The following is a 21,123-nucleotide window of genomic DNA, read 5'->3' on the forward strand; positions in this document are numbered from 1 at the left end:
GACGGGGTTTCACCGTGGTCTCAATCTCCTGACCTCGTGATCCACCCGCCTCGGCCTCCCAAAGTGCTGGGATTACAAGCGTGAGCCACCGCGCCCGGCCGCCTCTCTAGTTCTTAATTGTGATGTTAGGGTGTCGATTTGAGAACTTTCTAGCTTTCTGATGTGAGCATTTAGTGGTATAAATTTCCTTCTTAACACTGCCTTAGCTGTGTCCCAGAGATTCTGGTACGTTGTGTCTTTGTTCTCATTAGTTTCAAAGAACTTCTTGATTTCTGCCTTAATTTCCTTATTTACCCAGGAGTCATCTAGGAGAAGGTTGTTCAATTTCCATGTAATCATGTGGTTTTGAGTGAGTTTCTTTTTTTTATTATTATTATACTTTAAGTTCTAGGGTACATGTGCACAACGTGCAGGTTTGTTCCATATGTATACATGTGCCATGTTGGTGTGCTACACCCATTAACTCGTCATTTACATTAGGTATATCTCCTAACGCTATCCCTCCCCCATCCCCCTACCCCACAATAGGCCCCTGTGTGTGTTGTTCCCCTTCCTGTGTCCAGGTGTTCTCATTGTTCAATTCCCACCTATGAGTAAGAACATGTGATGTTTGGTTTTTTTGTCCTTGTGATAGTTTGCTGAGAATGATGGTTTCCAGCTTCATCCATGTCCCTACAAAGGACATGAACTCATCCTTTTTTGTGGCTGCATAGTATTCCATGGTGCATATGTGCCACATTTTCTTAATCCAGTCTATCATTGATGGACATTTGGGTTGTTCCAAGTCTTTGCTGTTGTGAGTAGTGCCGCAATAAACATACATGTGCATGTGTCTTTATAGCAGCATGATTTATAATCATTTGGGTATATACCCAGTAATGGGATGGCTGGGCCGAAATGCAAATCAAAACCACAATGAGATACCATCTCACACCAGTTAGAATGGCGATCATTAAAAAGTCTGGAAACAACAGGTGCTGGAGAGGATGTGGAGAAATAGGAACACTTTTACACTGTTGGTGGGACTGTAAACTAGTTCAACCATTGTGGAAGACAGTGTGGTGATTCCTCAAGGATCTAGAACTAGAATGAGTTTCTTAATCCTGAGTTCTAATTTGATCACACTGTGGTCTGAGAGACTGTTATGATTTCAGTTCTTTCACATTTGATGAGGAGTGTTTTACTTCCAATTATGTGGTTGATTTTAGAATAAGTGCCATGTGGCACTGAGAAGAATGTATATTCTGTTGATTTGGGGTGGAGAGTTCTGTTAGGTCTATTAGGTCCACTTGATCCAGAGCTGAGTTCAAGTCCTGAATATCCTTGTTAATCTTCTGTCTCATTGATCTGTCTAATACTGACATTAGGGTGTTAAAGTCTCCCACTATTATTGTGTGGGAGTCTAAGTCTCTTTGGAGGTCTCTAAGAGCTTGTTTGATGAATCTGGGTGCTCCTGTATTGGGTACATATATGTTTAGAATAGTTAGCTCTTCTTGTTGAATTGTTCCCTTTACCATTACATAATCCCCTTCTTTGTCTTTTTTGATTTTTGCTGGTTTAAAGTCTATTTTATCAGAGACTAGGATTGCAACCCCTGGTTTTTGTTTTTGTTTTTGTTTTTGTTTTTGTTTTTTGCTTTCCATTTGCTTGGTAAATTTTCTTCCATCCCTTTATTTTGAGCCTACGTGTGTCTTTGCACATGAGATGAGTCTCCTGAATACAACACACCGATGGGTCTTGACTCTTTATCCAATCTGCCAGTCTGTGTCTTTTAATTGGGGCATTTACCCCACTTACATTTAAGGTTAGTATTGTTATGTATGAATTTGGTTCTGTCATCATGCTGCTATTTTGTTATTTTGCACACTAGTTGATGCAGTTTCTTCATAGTGTCATTGGTCTTTATATTTTGGTGTTTTTGGTTTTGGTTTTTGTTTTGTTTTCTTGAAACGGATTTTCGCTCTTGTCACCCAGGCTGGTGTGCAAAGGCACAATCTCAGCTCACTGCAACCTCTGCCTCCTGGGTTCAACTGATTCTCCTGCCTCAGCCTCCCGAGTAGCTGGGATTACAGGCATGCACCACCACACCTGGCTATTTTTTGTATTTTTAGTAGAGACAGGGTTTCGCCATGTTGGCCAGGCTGCTCTCAAACCCTGACCTTAGGTGATCCACCTGCCTCAGCCTCCCAAAGTGCTGGGATTACAGGTGTGAGCCACCACACCTGGGCTTTTTGGTGTGTTTTTGCAGTGGCTGGTACCAGTTTTTCCTTTCCATATTTAGTGCTTCTTTCAGGAGCTCTTGCAGGGCAGGTATGGTGGTAAAAAAAAATGCCTCAGCATTTGCTTGTCTGGAAATGATTTTATTTCTCCTTCGCTTATGAAGCTTAGTTTGGCTGGATATGAAATTCTAGATTGAAAATTCTTTTCTTTAAGATTGTTAAATATTGGCCCCCAATCTATTCTGGCTTGTAGAGTTTCTGCTGAGAGGTCTGCTGTTAGTGGGATGGGCTTCCCTTTGTAGGTGACCTGGCCTTTCTCTCTGGCTGCCCTTAACAGTTTTTCCTTCATTTTGCCCTTGGAGAATTTAATGATTATGTGTCTTGGGGTTGATCTTCTCATAAAATATCTTAATGGTATTCTCTGTATTTCCTGAATTTGCATGTTGGCCTTTCTTGCTAGGTTGGGGAAGTTCTCCTGGATAATATCCTGAAGTGTGTTTTCCAGCGTGTTTCCATTCTCCCTATCTCATTCTGGTACTCCAGTCAATCATAGGTTTGGTCTTTTGATGAAGTCCCGTATTTCTTGGAGTCTTTCTTCATTCCTTTTCTTTCTTTTTTTCTCTAGTCTTGTCTGCATTCCTTATTTCAGCAAGGTGGTCTTCAAACTCTGATATCCTTTCTTCCACTTGATCAATTTGGCTATTGACACTTGTGTATGCTTCACGAAGTTCTTGTGCAGTGTTTTTCAGTTCCATCTGGTCATTTATGTTCCTCTCTAAATTGGTTATGCTAGTTAGCAATTCCTCAAACCTTTTATCAAGGTTCTTAGCTTCTTTGCATTGGGTTAGAACATGCTCCTTTAGCTCATCATAGTTTTTATTACCTATCTTCTGATACTTCTGTCAATTAGTTCATCTGATCCTCCATCCAGTTCTGTGCCCTTGTTGGAGAGATGTTGTGATCATTTGGAGGAGAAGAGGCACTCTGGTCTTTTGGGTTTTCAGCATTTTTTCATTGATTCTTTCTCATCTTTGTGAGTTTGTCTAGTTTCAGTCTTTGAGGCTGCTGATCGTTGGAGGGTTTTCGTGGGGGCTTGTTGTTGTTGTTGTTGATGATGATGATGTTGTTGTTGTTGCTTTCTGCTTGTTTTCCTTTCAATGGTCAACTCCCTCTTCTGTAGGGCTGCTGCAGTTTGCTGGGAGGTTCACTTCAGGCCCTACTCATCCGATTCACTCCCGTGCCTGGATATGTCATTCAAGAAGTCTGGAGAACAGCAAAAATGGGTGCCTCCTCCTTCTTCTGGGACCTCTGACCTCAAGGGGCACCAACCTGATGCCAGTAGGATCACTGCTATATAGGGTGTCTGACAACCCCTGTTGGAGGGACTCACCCAGTTGGGTGGCATGGGGAACAGGACCTGTTAAACGTGTAAAAGGTATTTTAAAAGCTTAGCTTTTTTTTTTTTCAAGAAAATAACTCTGATAGCACTACAGAGGTTGAACTGAAGTAAACCATCTACTGTGAGCAAACCATTTAGGAGTCTATAGCAAAACACAAAGAAGAATTAATGAGAGCATGAACTTGGAGTTGAGTTGTGAGTACATGGGAGTCAAGTCATGAGTACATTTGTTGTAGCTGAAAACAAATGAGACACCAGAGAAAGCAAGAGGAGCAAGGGAAGAAAAAAAATCAGAAAAAATATGAGAAGCAAGGGAAGGAAGACCAAGAGTCCCTCTTGGGAAACATCAGCATTTAAGGAATGGAAGAGGAAAAATGAGAGAAGAAATGGTTGGGTAACTAAAAGAGAAACCCAGAGTGTGGTGATCTAGCATCCAAGTATTTCAAAAAAGTAGGAAGTAGACGAGCATCAAATGCTGCAGAAATAAAATTAGGTAAAGCAATGAAGAAACATCAATTCCTCTGTTTCTCTGTTACAACGTTTTAAAGTCTGGATTGTCCCTATTTGAAACATGTTGAAATGAGCTCCTTAACTGAGTGAGTTAAGAAGTAAGAGATGGGCAAGGCTAAGACCCAGAGTTAAAGGTGGAGTGTACACTAACAAAAGAAAGATGGTGGACAGGAATGATGAAGACTAAGAGTGAGTGTATGACCGAGCACATGGCTTTATGTGAAGTCAGAAAGCTGTATAATGTAAAGCAGTTAGCAAGGAAATAAAATATAAAGAGAAGGGAAGAAGAAAGTCCCAATATTATCATTTATCTACAACAATGCAGAAATATCCTTCCAGATACCTCAGCCATTGCCTCCATTTGGCTCCTGATCCAACCACGAAAACAAGCCCATTCTTGGTGGCTCTCAGAGACTATGCTTGGAAAATCCAGTTGCTTGTTCAATGAATACAAAAAAATCTATTTAATGGAAATATTTATTGACCACCTACCATGTGTCTGGCATTGGTACCAGGAAGCTAGGCTGTGTTGGTGGGCAAGACAGATGCCATGAGCTCTTCCTTCATGGAGCTTATGGGGTAGTGAGGAAGATGTACATTCACCAAAGACTTATACAAATATGTCACTAAGACAGCAGTACGTGCCATGAGGTAGAAGTGAAGGGATCTATTAGAGCGTTCAGCATTCAGCAAGGGAACTTCACCCAGCGAGGGAGCCAACACCAGGAGAATCCCAGCGAGGTCTGAATCTGTACACTTTCTGGAGACAGAGACTTTGTCTTCTCACTCAAAATCTAAATCTGTAGCCTGGGGAGCCACCTCTTCTTCCTCAGCTTTATCCCAAGCAGTCTCTGCCAATCTTATCATTAAGAACTTTTCTTCCCCCCGTCTCTCAGCTGGTTTATTTATTTCACTATTTGCTATTTACACTATTTCTGTTTGATTCTCTACCTTCTGAGTGGTTCCTCAAATAAGGCAAGGTTCTCTATCTTTCATTGGCCTTTTAAACCCTAGTTTCATCTGGTCCAACTATGTTCAAAATTATCTCTGGGGGAAAATATGGGGAAATTGGCCTCTTTTGCTACAATCTGCTAAAAACCTTTTCTGTCAGCAAAGCCAGTTGTAAATTGCCAAAAAGGTGATGAATTAGTTAGAAATCATTAACATTTAATATAAAGTAGCTCTCACTCTCACCTTGAATTTCAAAGGTGAGTGTGGGTGATAGACTACAGCTGTGACACAAAATTGCAGCTCTAGTTTGGGAGTAGTACAGTTTTGATCCAGGAGAAAGGCCTAACCAAGAAATGGCAAATAAGAGGCAGGAATGGTGCCACTCCTAACCCCTTGCTCACAGCAGATATCAGTAATCCATTTCCATAGTCTCTCTCACAGGCCCAGACACACCTCAGGAGCCTTCTCACGCAGCATCTGTCAGCCCCGGAATGAAACCTTGTTCCTACTGCAGCAACATATGGTCAGTCCTCTGCTAGTCTAACCACCACCACTGTCCTCTTCACTGCAGGATTGGAGATTAGCAACTGGAAAAAACAGCCAGCTTCTTGGGGATGTACCTTGCAAATCCAACAAAGTACACCCCAATCAACATGTCAGCTACAACCAGCATCCCAAAGAGCGGGCTCCCTTCACCAGTACACATATGTGCACCTCTCAGGTATGTGCACGCTGAGAGAACACGTGAGCACAGCGGAAAAGAGCAATGAGGGAACCATCTCAAATACCCAAGTCACGGCAGGCACCAATGGGTCTGTCCCTCTTGCTCAAGGCATGTGCCAGTGGTCTGTCCTAGTCCCAGGAATATCCAGAAAACTGATGGTGAACCTGGTCAGAAATACCAGGGAAATGGTAGAAATGAATGAATGATTTTATTTCTTGGCATTGGCTCCAGTTGAGACACCATGAGAACACGCAATCAAGCTAACAAGTTGGGCAAATTGACAGGAGATGCACAAGTGTGAGTCCCAGATGTAAAAGCTGTGATTCTGAGGCTCGCCAATCATAAAAACCCCTGAGTCAAAAAGTTAAAAGCTCAAAAGGTATAAGGATAGTGGTCTTCAATTTTTTTCTTTAAATATTACCCTTTACATTGAAGAAATATAATATGGACAACCACTGAAAAATAAAGGATTTCTGTCATACAGTAGAGAAGTTTCTCAATTTATTTTTTCATGTGATTTACGACAAATGTGTGATCTCACAAGAGCATAGTTCTGAAGGTAAAATATGTCATAAATTACAGGAACAGAGAGTTCCCTAACTCATACTCAGAAGGAAGTCCACTTTCATGAAGTAAAGTATAGGACTGTCAGACCAGATGACCTGGAATGATTTGTTTTAATTTAATAAAAGTAATGACATCTTTAATGAATTTTCACATCTGCCTACCATTAATTAAGAGCCTGAATGTAAGAATGTAGTATCCAACACACTGATGATGATTCTTTCCAATGATGAGAGAAGAACATGCAAAGTTATCATCTGAAATGTAAACAGTATTTTTTTTAAAAAACACCGGTATTTGACAGCCCTAAATATAGCTTCCACAGTATTACATCAGAAATCCTTGGTGAGCAATACCAGAAAACAAATTCAGAAAAAAACCAGATGAAGGCCGGGCGCAGTGGCTCGCGCCTGTAATCCCAGCACTTTGGGAGGCCGAGGCAGGCAGATCGCCTGAGCTCAGGAGTTCGAGACCACCCTCGGTAACATGGTGAAACCCCGTCTCTACTAAAATACAAAAAGTTAGCTGCGCATGGTGGTGCATGCCTGTAGTCCCAGCTACTTGGGAGGCTGAGGCACGAGAATCACTTGAGTCCGGGAGGCAGAGGTTGCGGTGACCCGAGATCGCACCACTGCACTCCAGCTTGGGCTACAGCGTGAGACACTGTCTCAAACAAACAAACAACCAGATGAAAGTAAGAGAGTGATGAGAATCTTTGTGTGCATGAAAGAAAAGTTACTTAATACAAAAATATTTAGTGGAGCTCAAAAGCAACCTTTTGCTTCCTCCAAGGGATTCTACAGCTGTTGTGGCATATGGTGAACACCTCCCAAAGTCAGGGTCTCTTCAGAGGCCCTGGTTTTCTTTCCCCTAATTGCCCCGTGCCTATGAATTAGTAGTTTCTTCATAAGCCACACAGACATTATTTTTGTGTAGATTTATTCTCCTTTTGACTAAATCCAGACAAAAGTTAACAGGACTTTTCAGTATCATTAAGGCGGGGAGAGAAAAATGAAAGGAAAAAAAATCTGCAACTTGCAAAATCAAAGCATTAAGATTTTTCAAAAATTAAATACCATAGCTATAATACTTGGAGACTACCATCCATGAAGGCACTCAATTTTTCCTCAAAAGGTAATCTTGGTACTAACAGAAAACCAATGAGAGACAGCTTATTCAAATTAGCTCTCTTAAAATGCCATGCAATTATCAACATCCATGCATTATTTTTCAAGTAAATACAAAAATGTATTCAGTTACTAATTTTCAAAAAAATCAATGTTCCTTCCTAGCCCTGGCCTGAATCACTGATTCTCAATTTTTTCTCAAGCCACCCAGAATGAGATAGAAATGAGGCATTCCCACCCACAAGGGATCTAAAATAGAGTAAGGGTTTGCCTAGATGGGTGAAATCTATATGGGTGGTCCCAATGCAGAGCAGTCCTTTGACCTTCCAGTCATGTATCTGGATAGCTAACTTCTCTGGTCTCAGCTTCTCACTCCCTGCCAAGTTCGGCTGATGCAGTTCATTCATACTTTCTGTGCATTCTGTGCCCCTGGCCTGGAACCTCTTCCCACCTTCCGTGTCTGGCAAGCTCCTGCTCCTCCATTCTTTGGGGTCTGGATCCACTCTCCCTCCTGTGTCCTAAATCCCTCCCTCCTCTGTAAAGCCTCTCTGAATGCCAAAAGGATAACTTCCGCCTCTTTTCAAATTTTCCACAAAGAGAGCTAAAATCTCTCTTGTATCATGTTCCAGGTCCTCCAAATGTTTTAAGGTAGCTCATCCTGATGTCAACTCTAAATCTCTCAGCAAATTTAATTTGTGCTCTTGTCCTGTCCGCAGTAGAATGAACTCCTCAGTAAGACTCAGGCATTCATTATACCCTCCTAGTTAATCAAAGTTCTTATTATGTCTGGGCTCTGGCTTCTTTTGTCTAGACATAACAGATCCACTTGCTCTAACTCTTTTTCCAAGAGGAGCTCCTTCCAAAATCTGTGTGGTCCTCCAACCCACAGTAGCAGCATCACCTGAAAACTTGTTAGATATGCAAATTCTTGAGCCCCAACCCAGGCTTACTAAATTAGAAAGTCAGGGTGGAGCCCAGTGATCTGTGCTCTAACAGCCCTCCAGGTGATTCTGATGCAACTAAATCTTGAGAACCACTGATTTAACTTCTCTTCAAGCTATTCCAAGGTACACATTACTCAGAAAAATGCCAACTAGGGCAGGCAGGGAGGGCAAGTAACGATGCCCTTCCCACATACTCTGGCTTCTGAGAGACCCCTCTGGGTTGTATTCATTGCCTCCATTGCAGCACAGGGAGGGTTCAGCCTGGGGTTCACTATGGCTCTCTGACATCTTTGTTGAAGGCCAGCCCTCCTTCATTTTGCCTTTGCAGATTTAGAGAGATTTTTCCTCCCCAAGTGAGTTTCTTTATATTTAATCCCATTTGAATTTTCTGTTCATATGCATTCACTTTTCCAACTTGCCTAGTACATTCTGCATTTTAGTCCATTTTCCAAGACACTTGCCACCCCACTTATTTTAATATCAATGACACATTTAATTAGAAGATGATTTATTCCAGAAACTAAAACATTATTAAGGATATACCGCATAACACATAGAAGATACCTGGGGATCAGTGGCACAGAAAACCAAGAAAGCCTTTACAGTGTGCTGTTATTTCAATCTATTTTTGGTGAATATATTAAACACCCTGGCAGTGCCAACCAGTAAAAACAAACCAAGAGAGCAAGCCTGTGAGAGCCAGTAGGACGTAGAAGGCTTCTCAGACACTGCATCCTGTGCTCCATTTGTCATTCTGTGTGTGGGATGGACATCCGGTCCTCCTCCTCTGGAAAATGCACAGCCACAGGCTCACATGAGCTGTTCCTTTTCTCTTCTTTCTTGCAGATTCTCCATGCTCTCAGCCTATTTACACCGGGATCACAGCTCAAAAAAGGGCAGGAAAGTCATTATGTAAACTCAGACGGAGAGAAACTCAAGCTCCTTTAGGCAGTCTACTAACAGTAGGGTGAATAAATAGAAAATACGATCATATAAACAGGATACAATACTGAGAAGAGTAAGTTTGGGGGTAGTACAGATAACCAGAATTAATTATATCAAGCAAAGAACAATCTGTAGGCAACTGCATTTGAGATGTGTCCCCAAACTGCACTAAAATCATAACATTATTTTTGGATAATCTTCTAGCCACCTGAGAGTACCATGTTTTCTTTCAAACATGGCATTTTAAATAGGGAACTGCAGACAATAATTCTTAAACCAGAAAAATATTTGAAATTTTATATTAGGGAAAAGAAACACATTGATAGATCATGATGATCTACACTATGGCTGATCAACTTGAAAGTGTAGCTCACCGTGATCTATCAGTTTGAACATACCTCATTTGTTCCCACAATTCCCAGCTCCCTGCTGTTTCCCTGACCTGTAACTGCTCATCTCCGATGATCGTGGAGTTGAGAGGCAGCGGGGCATAGTGGAAGGAGTGCTGGCTCTTGAGTCAGACTTACATGGATTGAAAGCTTACTTATACCAGCTATGTAATCCCAAGTAAGTCATTTCATCTTTTGAAGTCTCTGTTTCCTCTTCTGTAATGATATCACCAATACCTAAAAAGGAGGACTATTGCCAGGATTTTAAATAATATACACAAAAACAGGTAGGAAGCATCCAATAAACATTACTCACATATTTGGCCTTTCAAAAATTAAGACAATGTAATAAAACATCTGCCTTTATAGAAGCATCTAAGTTTCCCTTTCCCTCCAGGAAGGAAAGGAAAGAAACTTTTTCTTCTGCTTCTAATTATTCCCTAATTTCCTGCATTTTCTTTTGGTAAATTATTCCAATTTTTGTGTCCGGTTATGTTTTAATACTTAAATGTCTATTTCTTTTGCCAATGGTTATGAAATACAAGTATATGTGATTTTTACAGTTAATTCAGTGTCCAAAACAACAACATAATTAAATCAAATTAAGTAACATATTCCTAATGCTGCTTATTTAACATATATTAAATTTTTATATTGAACCCGAGAGCTGTTTCATAAAGTAGCTTAAATCTCTGCTTTGTCTTTTCTTATTTGATATATTTTACGCATAAAATTTCTAAAGATTAATACACCAAAAACATTAAACTAAGAATCCCAATGACGTAGTGCTATATTTCATAGTTTACCTGAAAGAATTACAGTTTTAGAGATGGAATTTCACAGAAGTGGTACTTCTGAAGACCTGTTTCTAAGGAAAGACGTTATGAAGGCGAGAGGTCAGTATCTGGACTGATTTTGACATGTACAGAAGGTTATTCTATCAGAGCTTGCAAATGATTCTAGAATTAACAGATACACATTTACACTGGCAATTGGAATGAAACCTATGGGCTCCATTGAGATGCCACTGCTTATATAATCTTCTTGATCCTTGACAAGTAAGAAATTTGAAGAATTTGTATTGGTTTTTCTGAACTGTTTGGTTGAACTCTAGAGGTAAGCAGAACCCCAGTGTCCTAAAATAAATGATTATTTACTTTGGAAGAAAAATATCTTTCTTAGATTCTTAGACATCTTAGATTCCTTTTGACTCTCTTTTGACTGTATGGACATGGAACAAGTTCTTAAAGTAATTATTTTATTTTCATCTGAAATTTCTTCTCTTGCCTAGAAGCCCTAGCTTGCTCTAGTGACTCTTAATTTAAGCAAGATTGCAGCCTAGTAATTTTTTCTTTATCGTGTTGTGTCTGAGGAAGAAATATTTAAATTGGTGTCTTTTCCCGTTCCTTGATGGTTCTTTACCACACCCAGGGCCAATAAAATATTGATGCAATGGTCAAACTGAAGACAATCTAATGATTCAGTTACTCAAAACTGTAAAAAGCTTTTGCCAAGTAACAGTATTTAGAAGGACAACTCAATACGTTATAGGGGGTAGATTGACATGCAAATATCCATCACACTTTATTAAGCAAATCAAAAATAGATTTAATCTTTAATATGTGTCCCTACAGTATAAAATTTACTGGATTCAATTGTTGATTATGTGCTCAGCAGTTTGGCTAATTACCTTTGGCAGATGCTTGATGCATATTAATTTGGGATCCCATGTCAATTGTAACTGTCTTTGGTTTGTAATCTAGCCTCTACTTCGCATAGCTGAGCAACAATATGGGTGTTCACTTGAAATGCAACCGCAGGCAATTCTGTAGGAGGCACAAGGTGGTTTCCTGGGAAGATCCCTGCACTATGGGGTGGGAGCCTGGATTCTCATGTTCAGCAGCCACATAGGCTGGTTATTTACATCACATAATCCTGCCAGGCACATCTGCTGCATAGGAATGCCATGTGAGTAGGGGAGCCATTATTAATTATTACCACAGGGGACCAGAAGGGGAATAGCTCCTTAAGCACATTTCTGGAGTAGCCCCTAACTAACAGTTGTTTGAAGGAAAAATATTAATTTGATAAAAACCCTTTAGGGAATTAAAAAGCATGATGATCCTAAATGTTAGCGAGATTGTGGAGCAACTGGAATTCTCATACATTGCTGGTGGGAACATAAAATGGTACAACCACTTTGGAAATCAGTTTGAGAGGTTCTAAGAAAGTTAAACATGCATTTATAGTATTATCCAATAGTTCCACTCCTAGGTATTTACATTAGAGAAACAAAAACACAAGTAGACACACAGCCTTATTCATAAATGTTTATATAAGACCTTTATTCATCATAGCCCCAAACTGGAAACAACCCAAACACCCACCAACAGATGAATTCATGAACAATATACCATATTCATATAAGATATGGAAGGGAATACTATTCAGCAATTTAAAAAAACTGAACTACCAAGGCATGCAACAAAATGAATGAATCTCAAAAACAGTATGCCAAGCAAAAGTAGCCAGATACAAGAAGAGTACATATTGTATGATTCCGTTTCTGGACTCAGACAAATGAATCCAGAGTGACAGAAATCAGGGTAGTGGCTGTCTAGGGCAGGAAGTTGAGGGGAAATTGATGACAAAGGAGAGGAGGGAACATTGTGGAATGATGAGAAGGTTCTATATCTTGATTATCATGGTGGTTCACATGTGTACACATTTGACAAAACTCATCAAACTCTGTGTTTAAAATGGGTTTATTTTATTATGTGTAAATTATATCTCAATAAAGTTGAATGAAAAAATGAACACACACACACTGGGAAAGCAGTGACAAATATGAAGTTGAAACACCCCAGGCTGGCTCTTAGGTGCTAACAAGGTGGTAGACCTTCTCAGACTGGTGCCTGTTTTGGGGGTAGCTCTCCCTCCCACCAAAGTTGAGGTCCTGACCTAATTCTACTCACAGGCTGATTCCTTTTCACAAAAGCCTTGCTACACCTCTGTGAGAATGACAATGGATATGAAAGCACTTTACAAACCAAAAAGTGCTACATCCAATCAACAAAGATGGCTAATGCTGAGGCTCCTTGTCTACCTGCTTGGGGTCCTGGCCTGCCCTTATGGCAGCTTTCCAGTAGAAGAAAAAAAAATGATGGAGAGACATCCCTCCTGGGCCTCCAAGTAGACCTAGAACCTGCAAGCATTTCCCTTCCCTCTCTCGTTTCTCTCCTCAGCTGAGCTCCTCTCACTTCTCAGAGCAACAGTCCTTTGATAACCTGTAGAGGAATCATGAATAAATGGATATAAAGACAGCCTTCCTTAACACACACACAATTTTTAAAATTAAATTAATTCTTCCTTGTGGCATCATAACTAAGAGCTCGGGTCCCAGGGTCAGACTTCGTGTGTCCAGAGACCAGCTCCTCCGCACTTGCTGGCTGAACCTAGAAAATCCTTTAGCTTCTCTGTGCCTCAGCTTCCCTGTTTGTGAGAGAGGGGTGGAAATAGTACCCACACCACAGGCTGATAGGAAAATTAGTCAATGTCCTTAATACAGTGGCCGGCCCAGAGTAAGAAAGTAACAACTGAGAGCTAGAAATCCTACGGGACATTTTTGTTCTGACTCCCCATCTTCTTTCTGAATTTTCCTTAGGATATCAGACAGCATTTTATCAACTCCACAGAAACCCATCCAGACTCTAGAGTCTGTAAGAGGAGGAAGTTCCCACACACACTCAGCCTACATTGGAACTTTTCTAAAAATACCAGTTACATAGGATAAAATGGTGGGGCACAGCCACATCTTTAAGTTTTAGTTTCCCAATCTGAGTTGATGGTGTTATATTTTATCTATACTTACTTGAGAAGCCTGTCAAGTGTGCTGTAACTGTATGAATAGATAGAAAGGTCCAGCCACATGCCAGGGTCGAGAAATGTAGAAAATTGGGTGCTCTAACAAGCCAAGTAGGGAATTAATAATATATTTAGAATTACTAATAAAATGCCTGTCAAGCAAGTGGCAATATGTGCTCTACAAAAAAAAAAAAAAAAAAATGCCTGCCTGCTGTGTAGGGTGCGCACCCTTCCTGAGAAGTATATATTCTTGGAAATAAAATGATTCACCCCCAGATGAAACTTCTGTTCCCTGGCATTTTTCCCCTAATTTTTCATTCATTTGTGTATTTTTTTTACATCCCCTCATGTAGCTCCACCAACCCTCCCAGACGTCAGTGGGTCAAGCAGCCTCCCAAGGCAACCTTCTGCACCTGGCTCACAGCCAAGCATCCATGTCTCAAAGTCCCGTCCGGCAGCCTTCCTCTTCTTCCTCCTCATCCTCCTCTTCTTCAGCTTTGAGCGTGGGCCAGTTAGTCAGCAGTAAGTATCCTTTCTGGCTCGGTTTAAATCGTGGTGGCCTTCTTGTTGCCTATTTGCAATGTCTTCCTTCTTGTCTCTCTCTCACTCTCTCTTGCTCTCTCTCTCAACCCTGCACAGGAATTTCCTGGTACTGCTAGGTCAATATTGAGATGAAGTCCGTCCCCAGGACCAGATGGTTCCTTAGGGAAGCAGGTCCCCAAAGCACACTCCCTGAATTAGTGGCTATCAAGGACCGGGTTCCATCTTAAGTAGTTGCTGATGTGCTGAGTCAGTCCTGCCACTTCAGAAGGTAGCAACTGATCAGCTTTCAGGGCATGAGCCACATAGCTCACAACTGAAATAACCAACAACAGGCACTCAGCTGGCAGGTCAAGCTGCTTTTCTGTGTGTTTGAAGTCCCCTGCCATTCTATTTGTAGGTGTCAGAGGAAATAAAAGAGAGCATGCCTGTGGGCGGGTGGGTGTGTGCGTACAATAAGCCACCTCAAGTGGCATGTGGGGGAAGCTGCATGGGCCAGAATCAGATGAGAAATCTCTGAACAACCATTCATAAAATAGGATAAGCCTGCAAGTCTGCCTCCCTAAATAGCCTATATATATGTATATATAGTTTTTAGAATGGTATTTGGCCCTAGGGATAGATAGTATATTTATCACATGCAAATAACAGCATGTTAAGATGGATGGGACAATGGTCTGATTTAATGTCAGTCACGTTTAATGCAGTTTTTACTTATATATAAAACTGCAGAACATGTGCATAGATTGCAATTCACCAGGGACCAAAAATCCAGTAGCTATGGGTGCCTGCATAGGCATCTGTGCCATAAAATGAGGACATGCGAGGATCTGTGTTTGGTCAAGTGTCATGAATGACCTGTTATATCAGGAACAGTAGGATCCTCACATATCATGGGGCAATTCTTAAAATAAAATGGATGGTTGCCATGACCTCCCCGACAAGTAATTCTCCTCAAAAAAGAAAAATAATTACATACATATATGTCTATATTCAATTATACTGATAATTAAGGCAAGAAAGATGCTTGTGGGTGAGGAAGAAAATGGAATGAGGCATTATGGAAAGATGTTAAAATGCCCAGGTAGGCCGGGCACAGTGGCTCATGCCTGTAATCCCAGCACTTTGGGAGGCCAAGGCGGGCAGATCACCTGAGGTCAGGAGTTCGAGACCAGCCTGACCAATATGATGAAAGCCGGTTTCTACTAAAATACAAAAATTAGCCGGGCGTGGTGGCATGTGCCTGTAATCCCAGCTACTCAGGGCGCTGAAACAGAAGAACCGCTTGAACCTGGGAGGCGGAGGTTGCAGTGAGCTGAGATCGCACCATTGCACTCCAGTCTGGGCAGCAAGAGCAAAACTCCATCTCAAAAAAAGAAAAAATGCCCAGGCACTTCACCAGACTAACCTGGATGCTGTTGATCTTAAAGATGGGTCAACACCAGAGTTTCAGGATACATATGCATTTTCCATCAACTGTATTTTAGGTTGTTTAGATATACAACCCTCTCCAGAAACTCTAGTCTGACTTGCATAAAGTTAAGGATAAAGTGAATTTAATTATAGCCAGATTTCCCCTAATTAAAAAAAAAAAAAACTTTTCCTCGGGAAGAGTCAAACTTTGTTACAATTCAATATTCTGTATAAGTTTCTGCAAAATACTCCATTTCTAAATGGCAGCAAGGTCATAAATTTAGGATAAACTGTTAAGCTTTGGTCCTGAAAGAAAAGGAACCAAAGTTAAGCATCTTACAGAGAAGAAATAAGTTAAATATGAAAAAGAAGTACAAACAACCTCCTACTAATACAGTGTTTCGCACAAGGTAAATAGTTAACATGTGTAAGATGGACAGAAAGATGAATGAGTGGATGGGCAGACAGCAGACAGTCAGATGGATGGAACTGGGTTCTCTCTAGTCACTTGTCACAGCTGGGCAGTGAAGGATTAGCCTTTTTCAGAAATCAATAACAGAGATACTTTAATGGGCCAGATAGAACTTTCATTGCACAGTAGCCAGTGGCACATATAAGTTCTAGGTTTATGATGAGTGAACCATATTACATATTCTCGGTATGAAATACATAGACTTGGGAAAGAGAGACTCTTTTACCACATGCAATTGAAGCCGGAAACTTCAAACCCATATGCAGAGACTGAATGACACCATGCTAGCTCCACAGTTGTCTCTGCAGGCCAGGAGAGTCTAACAGTACCACTAGGGGTCGCACTTTGCCCTAACCCCTTGCTGGACTTGAGTTGCCACAAATTTTGAGCATGTTGTTTAGTTAAATCCCTTCTGTCTCAAAAGCAACTACAGAATGAATAGTACATGAATCATATCACTCTGGTTCCATAATTTGCTATGATGGCTCACAGAACTCAGAGAAATACATCTACTTGTTTACTATAAAGGATATGATAAAGAATACAGATGAACAGCTAGATGAAGAGGTACGCAGGGCAAGGTCTGGAAGGATTCCAAATGCAGGAGTTTCTGTCCCTGTAGAGTTGGAGTGCACCACTCTCGGAATGTGGATGTTTTCACCAACTTGGAAGCTCTCCGAATTCCATACCTTAGTGATTTTTGTGGCAGCGGCATCATGTAGACATGATTGATTACTAACTCAATCTCCAGCCCCTCTTCTCTCCCTAAAGAATGGAGGTGGGGCTAAAAGCTTCAAGCTTCTAATCATAGCTTTGTCTTTCTGATGACCAGCCACTATCATGAAGCTATCCAGGAGCCCCTAAGAGTCACCTCGTTAGAACAAAAGATGTTCCTATCATCCAGGACATTCCAAAGGATTTAGGAACTCTGTGTCAGGAAGTGGGGTCAAAGACTAAATATTAGAACAGAAGATGCTCCTAGCACCCCTATTTGTTAGGAAATTATAAGAGTCTTATGAGCTCTGTGCCAGGAACCAAGGATGAAGACCAGGGATATATATATATATCATATATATGATATATATATGATATATATATGATATATAATATATAAAATAAGATATATAGATATATATATAATAAGATATATATATATATCTTACTACATCACAATATCACCAAAACATTGGTCAAAACCATGGCCAATGACTCCTCCATGTCGTTGTCAAAGACTGTCATCCTAGTGTTGGCTAACCTGCCGTATGCCAGATGAACTAGAATAGGTGGATCATACAAAAGTCTTGCCAACTACAAGCAAGAGAATGCTGGGTTAATACCTTAGTAATGATACAAGATGTTCATATGCAAAGAAAGCACGTCTGGGCTCAGAATTACCAAACATGCAGATTATTAGAAAATCTGCACAATACTTATTTATAGCACCTACACACCTTGCCTTGTGTTAAACCTTGCTCAGTCTCCATAATCATCAGAGGTGGATATGGTTTTTTATAAGCAGGGTTTTCAGAAAATCAGAAGAAAATTCAAACAAGTACTTGACAAATGTCCCAATTAGGTTTAAGATTTACAGTGCACTGTTTAGAAATAGGTAGGTTTAGGGTTTTGATCACTTGCTGGATTTTTTTCCAGTATACATTTTCTAAACACCTAAGCTCTATCCTTAGACAGCAAATGACTTATAGTTAGCTCCAGAAAAAAAACAAAACTATAAAGTGAACTTAAAGTTGCATGCTGATGGCATATAGCACAGTGAAACCCCTGTTTCACAATCCATGCCATTTTCTACATCCCAAAGAGGTCACCATATTGCAAAAATACTGTTCTCCCAAATTGCATTGCAAACTCCCAAATGGCTTCCTATTTCTCAGAAATATGTGGTAAATATGCCCATTATTTGCTGTGAGAATAGCACTAAAAAGCAGACAGCTATTTACATAGCATAGTTAATTAATTCATACCTTTGGAAGCTTCTTTAAAGGTGTATATTACTCTCATAACAATCCCACAAATCAGGAATCATAGAAAGATGATGTTGATGCATGGTGACTATCCAACCCATTTAGCAGCACCTTACACTGATGCCCGGGCTAAGAGTGGGAAGGAGCTAAATTTAAAAAACAAACAAACAGCAAAATAAAGCAAAACTCTGTCTGACTGATGCATCCTGAGCATTCAGTTCAGTATGTGCCCAGTGACCACGCAACCAGATTCTACAAAGCAGGTTTGTTGTCACACAGTTTGCATTTAGCACCCATAAAAATCTTTTTTACTTTCAGTCCATGCATCCCAGGCTTGATTTTGGAAACATCATCATTATATTTATGAGTCACTGCCAGTTTTCAATGCCATGTTAGCCTAAGTCCCCAGGCCAGTTAATTCCTCTATAAGTTGATCAAGTGTCAGACTCAGGGTGGACCCTGGCCATCATTGCTATTACTTTCTGGCCCTGTCTTTAATATATCAGGCTCATGTAATCTGGAGCAAACTTCTATAAAAGATGTCATTTCCTCCACCCTCCATAGAAACCCGAGATTGGGTTTCCCTAGAGCTGGTTAAAAGTGCTGGATCCACCTTGTGAGAGATCTGAGGATTTTACCTGAAGTTCCCATCAAGGTGGCCTTCAGATTCATCCTTAAAATGAACCCAACCTCCCCAGAGCCAGGAGAATAGATGACAGAAAGCCAGATTGACCTATCCCAGGACAGAATGTGAAATTCTGAGCTGAGGGAGCATTCCAGGAAGGACTCTATTTATCACAATCACCTCTTATTTCCCCTTTTCAAGCTGAAAAGTATATATTCCTTAAGGAAGGGAAACTATTCTCCCAGTGAAACAACCTCAAGAGTTTAAGACAGAAACTTTGGGATTAAAAAAAGAGCATTCGTCTTTTGATGAATTCAAAACATCTTACAGACAGCATCTAATGAATTCTCCCAAAGCGTGAAGACAAGTCCCACAGGTAGTAATCAGGGTAAAGCTAATGTTTATCTAGAAGTGGACTCCATTTTGAATGGGAAGACTTTTGTAGTCTCAGAACCCATGGAGCAAAACGATAACAATAACATTTTGCCATCTGAGTTTTCTGGATAAGAACACTAATATAAAGAAATCTGAGTGTTCACCTCTGGAAGTCAACAAATTTTGCAGAGAGATGCTACTTTGTCCAATAGACCATCACCCTGTTTAAATTTCATAAGAATTTCTATTTTATCATGGAGCTAAGTAGAACCAGGAGAAAATACAAGAGTGGAAACTGTCAGAGGAAGAAGAAGGAATTCAGTTTCCTGGTGGAATAACTGTTTCTTGGGGGCCTCATGGAAGATACTGGGCTCAGTAGCCCAGGCTCCCATCCCTCTGAGCTTTGAAGTGAAAGTTTGATAATCCACACAACAGCATCAATGCACACAGACTAAAAGTCCACAGCTTCCTTTTCAACTCTGGTTATTGTCAGTGATCTGACAAAAAGCAGCCTGCACGATCACACATATGGATTTAGTTGATAGTCTCAAGGAACTAGTAAGGACACATAAACAATAGAGACAGCAGAGGAAGGGAAGAAAGATTAGAGGACACATTTACATAAAATGTCAGCCCAAGTCATTGGGCTGCCCAATCCTGTGCCACTGTCTGGTGGCAACACAGGCCTTGGGACTGGAGTAGACCATGGAAACCCTTCCAGATTAAAGACCTGCCCCTCACATACTGGTTAATCCAACTGAATCTCACTGATCTAGAGATGGGGCTAACAAAGGTAAAAATTTTACTTTCCCAGCCCGCTGATTCCCAGATCTTGGCCACTTGCCATAAGTAGTGACAGTGGGGTAAGGAAAGGGCCAGGGTGGGATGCCTGCTCCGGAGCCCCTCCTCAACAGACCTGTCTGGCCCGTCAGTCCTATACAGGTGAGAGAGCAAGTTTTCTGTGTAGTGAAGCCTGCTGAATAATGGTAAAGGATCAGTAAAGACAATGGCACACAGAGGGCACCACACCCAGACTTGGTCAAGCCAGGGCCACAAAGAAAGATTTCTTTCTGTAGTTGTCAGCAGATCCCCGCATCAGAATCGCTTGTGTTACTTTTTAAAAATGCACATCCCTGGGCCCAAAGCAGTGACTCTTATACCTGCCAAATTAAGAAAATCACAGTCCTAAAAGTGATATTGTTACATGGAACGTCTCCGGCTTTCCATTTTTTCAGTTTCAAACCTCCATGCTCACATCCTTGCAAGACTAGCCAAACCCTCCTTCCCTCTCTCAGAGAGGCCAGACCCCTCTCTCACTGTACCATTCTGTACTCTCTGCTCTAAACCAGAGTTTCTCAGCTATTATTTCATTATCACCCCACTCCCCCTGCAAGCAGCATTTTTAGGTGTTTTGTTTTTATCTTAATTGCCCTCCTTCCTCCCCACCCCGCTCCCCCCATAACATTTTAATACCACAGATATATTGCACATCTGCCCTGTTGATGTACTATGGCCCTTTGGGGGACCACATCATTGTACTAAGACTTTTCCTGCCTCCCCCTCAGAACCAATATAGCCTCACTGGAAACGCATGCTTTAAACGCAGGGTCACAAAACGGGCTGAGCAGGGAGCAGGTTGGAGGCTGGGTGGTGTGAACATGAGGAGGAGCTGAAGGAGCAGCCAGATTCAGTTCCAGCCCACTGGACATTACCAAGTGCAAATGTACATCTGGGGCAGCCAAATCTTCTAACATTTCAGAAGAATTTGGGAAATGAAGATTTTCCTTTAGAAATAAATGTTTACATGTTAGCAAGTAATTTTTTTTATGTAAACACTAGGAAAGCCGGGTTTTATTTGCACACTGCTCATTTGCAACTTTTGCTCTAGGGATTTTTTTCACGGGGAAAGGAAAAAAGGGCTCGAGACTGCGACTGCCGAAGTGAGCTCCCACAATCCTTAGCGAGCCCGGAAGCAGCTCCAGGCTGATGTGCTCGTGGGGTTTGGAATCCAGAGCGCAGCCTCCACTAGGGACGACCCGAACAAATCTCATTAGCCAAGGGTTGCCTGCCTTCTGGGAGTAGT

At 41.1% G+C, this 21,123-nt stretch overlaps 1 protein-coding gene across 9 annotated transcripts in view; it reads left to right on the plus strand.

Annotated features, from left to right (window-relative positions):
* Nucleotides 1–21,123, plus strand: part of POU6F2 (POU class 6 homeobox 2) — a 491,407-nt gene that overhangs the window by 460,346 nt on the left and 9,938 nt on the right. For 5 of the 9 annotated variants that reach the window (XM_054687489.2, XM_016957300.4, XM_016957301.4 and 2 more), the window contains one exon: nucleotides 13,990–14,158. In XM_054687489.2, the coding sequence (XP_054543464.1) occupies nucleotides 13,990–14,158 (169 nt within the window). Of the gene's footprint in view, nucleotides 1–5,650; nucleotides 5,801–13,989; nucleotides 14,159–21,123 lie in introns of all 9 variants that reach the window. The other 4 variants (XM_016957297.4, XM_054687486.2, XM_016957298.4 and 1 more) reach the window with 1 other exon arrangement.

The sequence above is a fragment of the Pan troglodytes genome, chromosome 6, assembly GCF_028858775.2.
Source record: "Pan troglodytes isolate AG18354 chromosome 6, NHGRI_mPanTro3-v2.0_pri, whole genome shotgun sequence".
NCBI lineage: Eukaryota > Metazoa > Chordata > Mammalia > Primates > Hominidae > Pan > Pan troglodytes.